The 14,586-nt window shown below is 42.1% G+C and overlaps 1 protein-coding gene across 4 annotated transcripts in view; it reads left to right on the forward strand.

Moving 5' to 3' along the window:
* The window catches only part of CRIM1 (cysteine rich transmembrane BMP regulator 1), a 201,307-nt gene that overhangs the window by 102,422 nt on the left and 84,299 nt on the right, over window positions 1–14,586 (forward strand). For all 4 annotated transcript variants that reach the window (XM_010373245.2, XM_010373263.2, XM_010373271.2 and 1 more), the window contains one exon: window positions 12,596–12,717. In XM_010373245.2, the coding sequence (XP_010371547.1) occupies window positions 12,596–12,717 (122 nt within the window). The remainder of the gene's footprint in view (window positions 1–12,595; window positions 12,718–14,586) is intronic.

Genomic DNA, 14,586 nt, shown 5'->3' on the forward strand with positions numbered 1-14,586 from the left:
TTGGAATTGATTATCATGTCCATCTGTTCTAAGATAGTGTCTCAGAGAAGGTGGCACTTAACAGTTCGGGTTTTTTTGTTATTTTTCTTTTAAGATTGGTCTGTTAGTAGACAAATTTCCATAATTCAGTTCATTTTTGTTGTTGTTTCCTTTAATTTGAATAATTTCTCCAGCTGCTTTTTGGGAGTAAATAAAATTAAGTTATATAATAAGGAAAATATGCATTAGCATAGCACAGATTTAAAACATTCATGACTCTTGACATGCTATTGTGGTAGCATTCTCTCTGTTTTTAAACACATGCAGAAAAATATTTGGAAATGTATTTGAAGCTCATCTTTCTCAACTAAGAAAAGAACATCTCTTCTGTTGCCCTCTGTCACAGTAATTTTTGGCCCAAAAGAGCGAGTCAACTCATGACTAAAAAAGTCAGAGTCTATATTAAACTCTGATGTTTTTAAAACAAAATAATTGTAGGAATTCCATGTTATTATTGGACCTATCCCCAGATTGAAGAAAATATGCTTTCCTAGAAGTAAAGCCCTTGCCCACTGGAGATGAACTATCTCCCTAGTAGAGTGTTTGATTTGTCAATAATTCACTTCAGATGCATGAGTGCTGTGTTTCCTCTACTAGGGCCTTATGCTTTTTGTATCTCACCATGAATTTGACCTAGTGTCTAGCCTTATTTTATATTTGTCTTAGTCCTGAAAACAAGCAAGGCTCTCAGTGGCTTCCAGTTTAATCTGAGTGGTCATGGATATCACCAGACACTGTGTATGTGGCCCTCTGAGTCGGACTGAGAGAAAGTAACTTAACTGAATTCCATAAGCCTTTCAGTAATGTTGAAAGCAGAATCCACAGCATGATAATATTGAAACTCAGAGGTCTCTCCCTACCCTCCTTTGCTATGTCATCATCATGGCACATGCAAACAGAACAGCTCTGCAAAAATGCTTTGTGAAATTACACAGAGCTAATAAGCAAGTCTAAAATGTTAAAGCCCTACCTCTAATGAAAATACCAAAAGCAACCCAAATCGTGGAATATATTTTGCTCTTCATTCACACCTTTACATTGGGTATGGATTATTGGCTTCCTCATCATTGTGTAGTTGCCACAGTTTGCAGAGAATTCAGAGTTATATTTGGTAGACATTTAATTGCTAATTAGAACCCAGGAGGTAGAGACAGCTGGTTTCTCTTGGCCTTGGTCAGTCTGTTGTGAATGTATTATATAGACAAGTGCTTTGTAAATTATTCTTTCCTGACTTTGCTTTTGATTGAAAAGAAAGGAAGTTACGTGTCATGGCTCTTACGATAATATGATCAGGGACTTTGATTTCCATAGCTAGATCATGAAGAGTTTTAACGGTAATTCCTAAGACTTTAGATTGTGGATTCTTTGAGGGCAAGGACCCACCCTATATATTTTATTCTCATCAGTACCCAGCACGGGTAAATAATGAATGCTTTTAACTAAATTATATAGACATTTAGTCTGCAGCAAAAGTCCTAGCATCAAAACCCCATACTGTTCTTAGATTGTTCAGGGGGCAAATACTTTGAGCGTTTGAGTGCCAGGCATTGGGCTGCTCAGCAGGAATAAAATATAGTCACTGATATCTAAGAGCATGTATTCTAAAGGAAGGCAAGTATGTATAAGTCATTGTAGTTTAAAGCGTTGTATGCTTTGGAAGTAGAAGTGTGCAAAAAACACAAAGTTCACAGAGCAAAGACATACTAATTCCTATTTGGAGAATGGTCATATTTGACTTTTGAACTGAGTGTTTATGAATGAGTCAGAGTTCACCAGATGGAGAAAGACAGAAGGGTGTTCTAGGCGGTTGTTGTTGATTTTTTGACTTGTAATGTGTCTTGCAGCTTAAAACATTAACACTAATCCCACCTACCTTTATGATTCAAGAAAAAGGGAATTCATGACAATATTGAGTTTTCTTGAGATAACCACTCCGTTGTAAGGCTCCATTGCAAGACTACATTACTTGTTTAAGATGTACTTTCCTGTTGCTTACAAGTAAAGATGCTTCTTAGTATGGTATGCAAGGCCCCTTATTACTCAGCCCTGACCTCCCTCTTTGGCCATGACTCCTGCCAGTACCCCCATAATAACCCCAGTCCTCCTCTCAGTACATAATGTACTTCTGGTGGGCTCACCTATTAGTTTAAACTAAACACACTGTACTCTTTCTTGCCTTTATAAATTTAGTGTGTTCTTTCCTTTACCTGGAATGCCTTCCCTCTGTGCCCACTCCCCCACATTTGATGGTCATTTCACAAACTGCCACTCACACCCCTCACCCCTCACCACCACCACCACCACCACCACCACCACCACCACCACCACACACACACACACACAGCACCAGCTGTTTATCTTTGTGCCTCTAGTCAGAGAAGGCATCATGCAAGAAGTGATCGTCGGGAACGAACCGGGCTCTGTGAGGCGGGATGGGGGCTTCAGTGTAGAAGATGCAGAGTAGCTCTGACTTTTCTCTAGCTGCTCTCAACAGCTTCAGTATCAGCACAGAGGAAGTCAAAGGGTTGAATCACAGTTTGCAATTGGTAGTTCTTGGGGCTGAATTTTACCCCAAGACATGTTTTCTTTAATGTGCCCCGTTTTTTCTATTTTTAAATTAGTCACAGATATTTAAAAACTGGCATACTTCACATAAAAATCTGACTTCTCTTGAGTACATGGAAGGTATGCCCTCATTGAGTTTACCCTTAAGCATGGAATGAGTAGTGATGCCCCGTTAGAGGTCACAGACCTTCTTGAGGTGTCTACATCTCCCCTCTACTCTTCTAGGATTCCTGCCTGACTCCTGTAGACATTCAGGGTTGCCATCTCTGGGATTAAATACATTGAGTTTGGGGTTGAGGAGACAGATACAGAAGGAGGATAAAGAAGCAGGAAAGGTAAAGGCGTGAGGAAGATGGTGGTTCAAGTGAAACACCATGGGTTTTGGGCTCCATTGTTAAAGAGGTGCAGTCAGGAGGAGGTTTAGGCTGCAGAGAAAAGGAAACGATCTGGAGAGTAGATGCCTCAGTGACTTTGAAGTGTCAGTGTGGTAGAGCGAGAGCCAGGGAGAACTGGAAGGATGGACCATTGTGATCAGCAGATAGTATGCATGACTTCAGAGAGTTCAGAGAGCTGTGGCCGCAGGACTGAGTCACCGAAGTAGAGGGGGCAGCAAGGGTCTCTGGATTCCAAAAGATCAAGTGAGGCCAGAGTGTTGAAAAATACTTTGTCCACATAGACTCTCAAGCCTCTCAAATTATAATCATATAAAACAGCTAACAGGTGTTGTGTGCTTCTGTGTTCCAGGCACTATCCTGGATGCTTTTCATCAGTTCATTTAATCCACATAGCAGTCATATGACATGTGGGTGCTTTAATCATCCCCACTGTATGTAGGCTACAATTGAGGCTTAGAGAGATTGCTCAACTTACCCAAGGTCACGTAGTTCCTAAGTGGCCAGAACTTGAACCTAAGACTGGTTTATTGTCAAAGTGCATTCCCCAAACCTCTGCCCCCTAAAGCGTTGGATAGGAGACAGAGTCACAGGAAGGGAAGCATGAGAGAGGAAAGCAACCACGTGGAAGTAGCCAGTGGTCAACTTAGAGAACTTTGACCTCCCTTCCATCCCAGGTGAATAAGTGAGTAGGAGGTGGGGATTCTCAGTCTCACTGGAGAAGGCTATAAGGAAATAGAATCTTTAGGGGAGAGCCAGGTAAATGTTAGAAACAAATTCGAGTGGTGCATTGTGTGGTATGTTCAGAGGAAGGGGGGGTTTGTATGCAGAGGAAAGTTTGGAGGAAGCAGGGGAGTCAGTTGGAAGGGAGGTTGGCACAGAAGGAAGAGTCCCAGAGCAGTGCTCTCTGGGGATGTGTGTTCCTTGGAGGATGAGAGACAATACAGTCTTTCACTTTGCACTGATGACAAGGATGAGAGGCTGGGAATTGACTGCCCAAAGGAATCCAAGTGGACACATGCTTAGAGTCATCTGTTTCAGCGCCAGCTCAGGCCCCAGATGTCTCTGGCGGCCTGAAGGAGTGTTAGCAGCCAGGCAGTGGAGGCTTTGGTCAGATTTTCAAGTAGAAGTTTAGTCCAGACATCGTTGGTGTTTATTCTTTGTGTGCTCTGGGGAGGAGATTGAATAAGTCAACATCCCATTGTGTTCTCATTTGTGGTTATATATACAAAGCTTCCCTAAACTAAATTCCCTAAACTTAAGGCCAGAACCCTGTGTATCCCCAGCCCCAGTCCAGCTTAGTGCCTGCTGCATGTACACACTCAGTAGATAGCTACAAAATCATTACACGTTCATAACAAGCTGATTCATTGTTTCAAAGCATCTATTTTCTGAGGCAGTTGGCAATTCTGCTCTGAAGTGGGAATAATTTATGTTGCTATACTAAAACTTATTCTCCTCGTCCCAGCCCAGTTCTTTCCACAGTGTGATGTGCCAGTTTCCCTTCCTACTTTTCCTAACTAGTCCTTCATGCAGCTCTCACTCCCATCCCGTCTTACTCTCTAAAGCCATCCGACCAGCCATGAAAGCAGATGCCATTGTCTTCCCCTAGACCTACGGAAGTGAAGGCAGAGAGTCTTCCATTCCTGGGAATTGGCCAGCTCTTGATACGCGATACCGGATTGTTGAGCTGGACTGAGTGGCCCAGGATTTCTGCCAGATCCCAGCTCTAACATTTCAACAAGGGCACGGGCCCTGCGATTATTTTCAGCTGTGTTTCTGCTGTGTCGTCCCCACTCCGCCACCCGATTAGTTTGAGTCTCTTCAAAACTAACGCCGATTTTTTTTTTTTTTTTTTGCCAGTCACATCAAGGTAGTAATTTGTGAAAGGTGCCATTATTTTCTCCCCACCACACCTACTTTCTGTGGGGCAGAGTCCTAGAAGATAATTGGTTAATTCTTACAGGAACCACGTAGACTTACAACTTCTATTTTCCTGCAGCTTATACCACTTTTCTTTCAACTTAGCACCTTAAGATAAGCTTCCTGAGCCACATGCCAGCCTTGAGGAGGAAGCTAGGAAGAGAAGAGCTTAATGACTGCTTTATTATTATTACCAATAGTAGGAAGGCAAAGGAATATTTTATTTTATTTCTTACTTATTTTATAATTTTTTATTTCCATAGGTTTTTGGGAAACAGGTGGTATTTGGTTACATGAGTGAGTCATTTAGCAGTGATTTGTGAGATTTGGGGGCACCCATCACCCGAACAGTATACACTGAACCCAAACCTAATTGTCTTTAACTTAACTTATACCTTCCCTACATGGGAGCATGACCTTTGATTCCTCCCCCCAAAAGAAAAACAAAGCATAAAACAACAACCACCACAACAAAAGGCAGAGTGATTTTCTGGTGGTCTCCAAAGGGAAAGTGGTGAAGAAGGTGCAGTTTCTGGTTGACAGGTGACAGCTCACTGTACACAGGGGAGGGATTGCTGCGGGGGAGAGTATGATCCCCAGAGCAGGGCTGCACTTGCTGTGGCTACAGCACATGTGTCAGTGCTGGGGGAGTGGAAATGCCAGGAAATCACGCAGGAATAAACTTGAGATGGGGAGAAAGGGGGAAGGAAGGTTAGTTAGTTATTCATATACAGAGAGTAGTAAATCTCTTACGGTGAAGCATGAGGAAAACTGTGAGCCTAAGGAACTTTCTTAGAGAGGAGTGCTGTTTTCCATAAGAAGAGTTGGACCCTCAGATAGGAAACCTGTTTGTTTTTGGATGTTTTGTTTGCAGCCTTTAAAACACACACACACACACATATTCTTGGAAAGAGGTAAGAAATTTAATCAGTAGAAAGATGGTACATCGAATTTAATTAAAGTTGAAGCTGCTTTTTATAGAATAGTACTGTGTTTTATGTGTCATTATAATTTCCATTCCCAACAAGCTATATCATTAATACACTGTGTAGAATCCTAGTAACACAAGTGCTTTGCCCTTTTCATTCCTCATTTATCCTTGTTTCCTGACTAAAGGGAGACCTCCCACCCACCTGTAAATAGTAGTTTTTAATTTATAGTCAGTGATGCCTCCACTTTTGAAGGCCTCAAGCACTCAGTTCCGGTGTGTAGTACGTCCAGTATTGGAAGAAATCTTTTCCAGAATACCTCACTGACTTGTTTTCCTCTAGGATATGGGCGGAGGAAGATCAGGGTCTGCTGGGGAAGGTGAGGAGTGTGATGACTTGCTGCTTCTGAGCTGCCTCCTCTGCAAAAGGAGCTTACTGTGGGGAATGTTAGGATAACATCAGCACCTGCACCAGGGGATACCTCTGGGGGGGCCAGGCGAGGCAGAGGTTGAGGGGCACTCCTGTTCTTTGCTGAAAGGGCTGTGGGGGGGACAAACAGGACTCCTACCTATATGGCCTCCTCCAGGAATCTCCTATAGGTTACCCTTCTTTAAGGTTTCTGTGATCATTGTAGTAAAACAAACTGTTGACCCTTCTACTTAGTTATGTAGTGTCTGAAACATGCCTAGTGGTAGGGAGACAACAGCATCTAGCATGTTGTGTCTTTTCCGGCCTTGCTTAGAGTTCTTTAGTAGGGGGGATAAAAAGCTACATAATTATTATGGCCCCACGAAAACCAAAACATCACCAGTGCAAAAACCCTATCTTGAGCTGGGCCTGAAGGTTGAGGTGCTTGGAGAGGAGGAGGATCAGGTGAGTAAGGGATGCGAGGTGACTGATGTTCCCGAAGGACAGGGTACAGGTGAGTGAGAAGAGAATGAGCTGAGGTCAGATTGCAGCAGTGACGGGAATGGGAATGGCAATGATAGAATCAAAGGATTTTATATTTAGAGAAAAGTTTATTATGATCCAGCTATCTCACTTTATGGATGAGAAAACAGTCCCCAAGAGTTTAAGTAGCTTGCTAGCAGTTGCACATTTTTCTTTGGGTGACAGTACTGGATAAATTGGTAATATTTCTGTTCTTTTCTTCCCTCATAGGTAGTATCTCTCACTTTTAAACAATGGTATTCAGGCAGGAAGGAGTCTTTGTAAGTGATCAAAAACAAGTACTAGTAATCATTCTTCTCATTATAATGCTAAAACTAGTTGTACTTGGTTTGTTTTTTTTTTTTTCCACTGGAAAGTACAAATTAAACTGTGACCACCCAGGCTGTGCACATCTAGGCACAAAGTTCTTGGAAAGTGGATTGCAGATTCCCATCAGCAGAATCTCCTGGAGACCAGATTATCATATGGGCAGATTCTGGAGCTGCTCCCCAAACTTGCAGAAAAACAGTGTTTGAGTGGGTACCCTGGAATCTGCATTTTAAACACATTCCATAGTCCTTCCTTCCACATACTAATTTTGAAAAGCACCGTACCTATAAGCTTGCAGTCTAAAATGTATAAAAATAAAAAAACATAAAACAATATATGCTCTAACCCCTGACTTGTATCCATGAAAAAGTTTATTTCAGGTTATCGGTTGGGTACCTTTATCATTTTTTTACTATTATTTATAAAACAAGTAAGACATGCCCCCTGCACTAGAGGAATTCACAGGAGAAACAGTCTGATTTTGATTTAGTATGATGGGTCGATGCACTTCAAGAGTTAGGTACCCTTATGTACTGTTGAAAGTCAGAGGAGGGAAATTTAATCCTGTTTGTTTTTTGACCAGAGAAGGTCTTATAGAGTGGGTGGTCTTAAGGTTGTGGGGAATTCACCAGGGGCAAGGGAGAGGCAGAGATTTGAGGCTGGGTGGACATGAGCTGTGGCTGGAGTGATAAGGGGTGGGGACAGGTGGTTCAGTGACGTCAGATCATCATTGTTGCTGGAGTGTAGGGTGTGTGCAGGAACCAGTAGAATGTGGAAACTAATAACAGGTAGAGGCAGATTTAGGAGCACCTTGCAAGCTATGCCCAGGAGCTTGGACTCTGACCTTCTGGCCTGCCTGGGATTCTCTGTGAAGTCCAGGAAGCACAGGACATGAAGGGAAAGCGTAAGTATGTACTCACCACCCTTCAGCCATCAGAACCTCCTAAGGGGGTGAGTGCCCTCTAGAGGTTTCCATGATTTCTGAGTTCCATTTTACTCAGGCACTCAGGTGCCCACTGAGCTTGAATCCATTTCCTACTTGAGAAAAAAAAAAAAAAAAAAAAAAAAAAAAAAACAGCTTAACCAAGTCCCACCTGGCTGCACCTGTGATTACATTATGCAGAAATTTATTAATGTGGTACCTCGATTGATCATTATATTAACTCTGAGGATTACATTGAGAGTTTATTTTTCTGATTACTTGCAAATACAGGTTGCATCTTCTTTGAAGTTAAAAAGCCCTTAGCCCACATACTGTATGATTCCATTTATATGAACTGTCCAGAATTGGCAAGTCTGTAGAGACAGAACATAAATTAGTGGTTGCTAAGGGCCGGGGATTGGGGGAAAGGGAGTGACTGTCAGTGAGTACAGGATTTCTTTTTGAGGTGATGAAAATGTTCTGAAATTAGGAACTGGTGATGGTTGTACAACCCTCTGAATATAAAACCACTGAATTTTTTGTGTACTTTAAAAGGGTGAATGTTATGGTAAGTGAATTATATCTCAATAAAGCTGTTTTGCTTCATTTTTTAAAACCCTTAGCACTTCTGCTCAAGGTGTCATGCAAATAGGTCTGCCTGAGGTGGCCTTTATGAGTTCACAGTATAGAAGTCTCAGTGCTCTCCTCACTTTCTTTTGTGTTTTTGTTCTGTTGTGTTAATGTTATTCCTGTCTTGTTGATCTCCAGTTCACTTCCACGTAAGAAACATTTATATGACTAAGCATGGTAGGTATTAAAAGAGCTTATGTTAAGATGAGTCCTCAAGTTACCACAAAATAGAGAAAGAGGGTGCCGTAAGAAAACTGTGGTGTTCAGGGGTTCAGAGAGGAAGCTATTATCTGAGGTTGGCTTAGAAAAACAACTGAGCATAAGGGCTGGATGAGGAATGTGCAGGGGCCATTAGGGCAGGCAGTGCAGAGACAGCAAAGTGGGGACTTACTTGGAGAAAAGAGCATAACCATAGCACTGGAAAATGAAGGGAAATACTGGGAAACAGAATTGGAAAAGGGGTATGTGGACTTCAGAGTGTTGAATGCTAGGCTGAGAAAGTGATACATAAAATGAGAAGTAATGGAAGATAAATTTTGACTGCAGAAGTTCGGGAACTGAGCCTTAGGATGGATGTGGCATGATTTGGGAGAGACGGAGACTTGGGCAGGGGGAGATTGGACTAGAACTGGAAACTGGGGAGAGGGCTTCAGAAATGAGGGGTAAGTGTTGAAATCAGCTCACTGCAGCGTTTCTCATGGCAGTCTGTTTCCTCTGCCCCTTTTGTGTTCTCCTTTCCTTCGCTTGCTCCTTATCCAGAGATGGGGATAAAGGGTAGGGGAAAGATTAGGGAGGACGAAAAGTATTAAAATGAAGAGAAAGAACGTGGTGAGGACAGTACAGGTTGCATGCGTCAGTTCTTCTGTAGTTTAGCATTTCCTCTTCATGACTCAGTAGAGGAAAATCTAGTCTCTTCTAGTGGAAAACACAGAGAACAGGAAACCCTATTTAAAATCAGGTCACTTGACTAAGCTGTGTAACTCCTGTGTCCCATCGGTGACAGGGAAGAATACCTCCTGCAGTGTGTGTTAACCAGAGAATCTAGAATAACCTTACTGAAGAATTTCTTTAAACTACATGGGATTCATATCATTTGTAGATGTAACAGACTTCCTGGGCAAATATGGGTCATGATGGGGTCCCCTTTTGTTACCTGACAGAGTGAATGTAAACATACCTGTTAAAAGATAACTGATGTGAGTTGTATTATGTTGAACATAAATGCTGTTTGACCATTTCGACCTGCAAAACTGGCAGTTTCAGTAAGGTTTTAACCTAATAGATAGCTACCCAATAGATATCCGACCTCAGCCCAGATTTTTACCTTTTGTTGTTCTTTCATAAGCTCTTTCTTGATTAAGATACTAATTTCAGGTTCAGGGGAAGCTGTGAAAAGTCAAAAGATGGCAACAGGTAGATCAGAAGGCTTTGCAGGGAAGGAGACAAGAAGACAGGAGCTGGTGTCACACCAGCTAGCAAAACCAGGATCTTTATTATGCAGTCAGTTTAGATGTAAAGATTCAGCATAAAACATTTTCCTTTTCTAGGTGGGTTAATAGGTAGTTGGGTGCAGCTTCAGCTCTTCTACAGCCTGCTGAGACAACTTGTAAGGGACTCTAGAAAAATAATAGGAATATTTAAATGTTAGGAAGTCGCAATGCATATAATGTTTACTCTTGGGGTGACAGGTACACTAAAAACTCACACTTCACCTCTATGCAATATATGGCTATAAGAAACTTGCACTTACACTCCCTAAATGTATTTTTTAAATTGTAAATTTTTTAAACAAATGTTGGGAAAATAGGTCAAACATAAACAGAAAAAAAAAAGACTTAATGGCAGACTTAGTCATAGGTGTTCAGTGTGGTGTGACTCCTAACAGCCTAGCAGAGAACCCAGCACATAAGTGCACACACACGTTCAGTAAAGGTTGTTCAAGTGTTGAAGGACAACATCTGAACGGGTATTGTTTGGTTGACTGTACACTCTCAGGTGTTTAGATTAGAATGATTCCCTGGAGCACATCTGTAGGCAAGAATGTGGAATCATAGAAGATATGTAAGAGAAAGTTAATCAGCTATTCTTGAAGGTTGCTTTCATTGTAATCACATCTATGCATTGGGATCAGTGTGTGGCCTGTCAGTACTCTAGTTCCATTCATCTATAAACTCTAGAGAGTTTTAAGTTGTATAGAGTGCCAAGTACAATAAATGTAAACAGTATAATGTTACTGTTATATCACAGCAGTACGATTATGTGCTTACCATTGCAATGGCTAGGCATATAAGCATGAAAAAGTATGGGATGACCTTATCAGGCACTAAAAGCCCAGCTCACGTTTACTCAGCACTAGAAAGTGATTGTCCTGCAGGAATATAGACTGTGAATTGAGAGCTCCAAGCTCTGCTCACACAAAATAGGCAAACCTTTACTTGAAACCGTTGGTAGAAATACCATTGCAGCAAAACCTGAATGACCTAACACCCTCTTCTCCCAGGAATCCAATAGAACTGTCACCCCACATGGAAGAATCCTCAAAGAGCCTGCTTTGGGGTGATAGTGGTGTGTTTAAAGCCACCTTTCCAGTGGCTTTAATAGTCTTTGATGCAAATCTTAACCTAAAGTCATTTATTTTCTAGTTCCATGGTTAGTTACAAATGTAATTAAATCTCTGGGCCTGATTATTGAGGTACTTGTGGACTATAAGCATATTTTAATTTATTAAAGATCCAAAGAACAATAGGTGAACAAACCAATTACTTAAATAAGAAGGGGGTACAAAAGCACAATTAATGGATGTGTTGATAGTTTTCCCTGCTGGGAACGTTACCTCCCCTGATCTTGACCTCTACCGTACATAAATACCCACATACTTCCTGCCAGGATGTCTTTTTTTAGGATGCCTTCCTTTTGCTCCTGTCAACCTGGGAACTCCCGCCGTCATCCTCTCCACCCTCTGACCCATACGTCTCTCCCCAGGGGAGTCCCAGGACAGAAATCTAGCGGCTCTTTCCTCATCTTACATTCACATGCTGACACCCAGCTGTCCTGAGTTTCTTTTGTCCTGCCTCTCTTTCACTGTTGCAGATGCAACATTTTGTCTCCTCTTATTTCACCTACCCAGGCTTCTGTGTTTAGCAATTTTTGTAGCAGCATTGAAGTTAGGGGTGAGAGCCAGCACAGCCAGCTTGCAGCTCATGGAACACCCCAGTTCATGCGTGCAGAGATCAATGCTCAGGTGGTAGCTTAAGATCCAAAAATTAAGACTTTCAGCTCCCAAGATAGCTGTCATAAAGTTCACTTACTACGACTTAGGCCCTTTCTTTATAAAGAGCTCCTCAGTCTTCAGTCCATTTCTTTTATTGTGTACAATCATAAATTAAATATGGCTCAAGATGAGAGTGGACTTGAGACATCACACTGACAAGAAAACACTAAAAAGCTAATAACTTCATCACTGAACCAGGAGTCAGAAAATCTGTGAAAAACACCTAAACATCACTTGCAGCGAAGGAGCACCATGGGGCCGTTTAGCATGGGAACACTCACTCTGTATTAGCCTGTGCAAGCATCGATTCACAGAAGAGCATCACAGATACATATGAAGATGTCCCTGAGTCAGCCAGAAAATGTTTGTTACACTCAATACCAGTCTGGTTAAGTAAGAAATGAGGTAATGCATTTTAGAAATACTTCTGTCAAAATGGTTCAAGTTAAAAATTGGGGTGTATATAAAGGAGACAAACCTTAGTTATTTGAAAGCAAATTATGTCAGAACCCCTCCTGCCTTCCCATTTCCCAGTGACACCAGATAAAGGAGGCAGTGTCATATAGACCAGGTACTTTGCCACAGCCACTGCCACTTTGTGGTCTCCCGACTTCTGTGTTGTTGTTTATTCATGGGGTTTTCCTTCCCTTTTCTTTGGTTTCAGATGCGAGTGTCTCTCTGGCTTATGTGGTTTCCCCGTGTGTGAGGTGGGATCCACTCCCCGCATAGTCTCTCGTGGCGATGGGACACCTGGAAAGTGCTGTGATGTCTTTGAATGTGTTAATGGTACGTGGGGTTTCTCTTGTTCTCAGAGAGTGTACATTTGTGCAGGAGGAGGAGGAGGAGGAGGGAGGGTTTAACTTAGCTGCTTCTGCCTTTTACAAAGCAGGGTTATTAACCTTCAGGACTTGCTGAAGGGCACTCAAAAAGGTTTGCTTAAAATCCACAGTGCAGTAAAGAAAGTTAGGTTAGGAGCTATCATTCCACCCATCAGAAAGAGGATTCTGGAGATGTAATAGCAGATTGCATGTAGCTCTCATACTCAGCTGTGTTACAGAATTTCTAAAACTTAGGGATTTCAGGAAAAGGATCCTGGAACCTGTGATCGTTTTCCTGCTGTCACTCAGTAACTGGTCCCATGGCTGTCGGGAGGTGACCTGGCTAAAACTACATTGGGCCTGCCATACTTGGGAACAGGAAAAACATTGCTCATCTTGTTTAGCATTTTCCTGCTTAGAACATCTTTGCACCTGATCTTAGCCAAAAGGCTGAGAGGCAGTGGAGAGGACATCTTTAATCAGTGGGTGGTCACTGGTAGTGGCCTGCTTTAGGCTTGACCCATGTGGCCCTGAAAAAGGATTCTTGGGTCATGAGATTCCTTCTGACAGAATCTGCCTCTCCCTTTGACTTTATATGGGAGGATTTGGTGTTTGGTGGCTTGATGTTTATTGAGTTTAGGTGATGGAAGGGGAACCTACAACATGCTTCTCTACCAGAATATTCATTGACAAAAAATAATGAAACTCAAGTTACATGTCAGTAACCATTCAGAGCATTATTTAGTCAATACTTGTACACACAGGAAGATGGAGATGGATTTGGACAAATACAACAAAATTACACATAGAAATATTCATATCAAATATTTCCTGTAGGAATTCAGATATCATAAGGTTTCCTGCCCTCCTTCCAAGGCAAGAAAGGTTATATTGCAGTTGAGTCCTATTTGGTTGCATCCTGTGATTTTTAGGTCCATGGCCACATGTTGTTTTTTATGTTTATTTTTGCTTTGAATAAACACTTGCAGTATGGCTTTATGGTTAAGAAAGAACACAGACTAGAACTAAATAACCACAGTTTGAAAATTGGGTCCTCCACTCACTAGCTGGGTTAACTTTAAGGAAGCTTCTTGGTTTCCCTGGGCCTCAGTTTCCACAGCTGTAAAATGGACTAACAGTTAAATTAAATAATACAAGTGATCTACCTGGAATTTTGCCTCAGATGCAAATAATCTTTAGTATTCTTTTTTTTTTTTTGAGACGGAATCTTGCTTTGTCACCCAGGCTGGAGTGCAGTGGCATGATCTCAGCTCACTGCAAGCTCTGCTTCCCGGCTTCACGTCATTCTCCCGCCTCAGCCTCCTGAGTAGCTGGGACTACAGGCGCCCACCACCACGCCCAGCTTATTTTTTTGTATTTTTAGTAAAGACGGGGTTTCACTGTGTTAACCTGGATGGTCTCGATCTCCTGACCTCGCAATCCACCTGCCTCGGCCTCCCAGAGTCCTGGGATTACAGGCATGAGCCACCGTGCCCAGCCAGTAATCTTTAGTATTCTATGTGCACACTTGCTATTCACATCCAGAGGCACAGTCCTGGATATTGAGGGTGGGGGATAGAGATGGTAAGGTTGAGCTTCCTAACTTACAGGTCCTTAAAAATACAAGCATACAGGAAGGGGGAACAGAAAAAGTTCTGTACACTTAAATCACCTCTCGGTGCTTCTCCCCACTCCCGACTCCGGTCATTATTTAACCAGTAATAACATCCATTAAACACAAGGAAATGGCCAAACAGACCTTTTTTCTGGAGGTGCTACAGTTTAATTTATGATAGGTGAGATTCTGTGAATACTTGTACCACTGGAGACAGAAATA

This window comes from Rhinopithecus roxellana, chromosome 17 (genome assembly GCF_007565055.1).
Source record: "Rhinopithecus roxellana isolate Shanxi Qingling chromosome 17, ASM756505v1, whole genome shotgun sequence".
NCBI lineage: Eukaryota > Metazoa > Chordata > Mammalia > Primates > Cercopithecidae > Rhinopithecus > Rhinopithecus roxellana.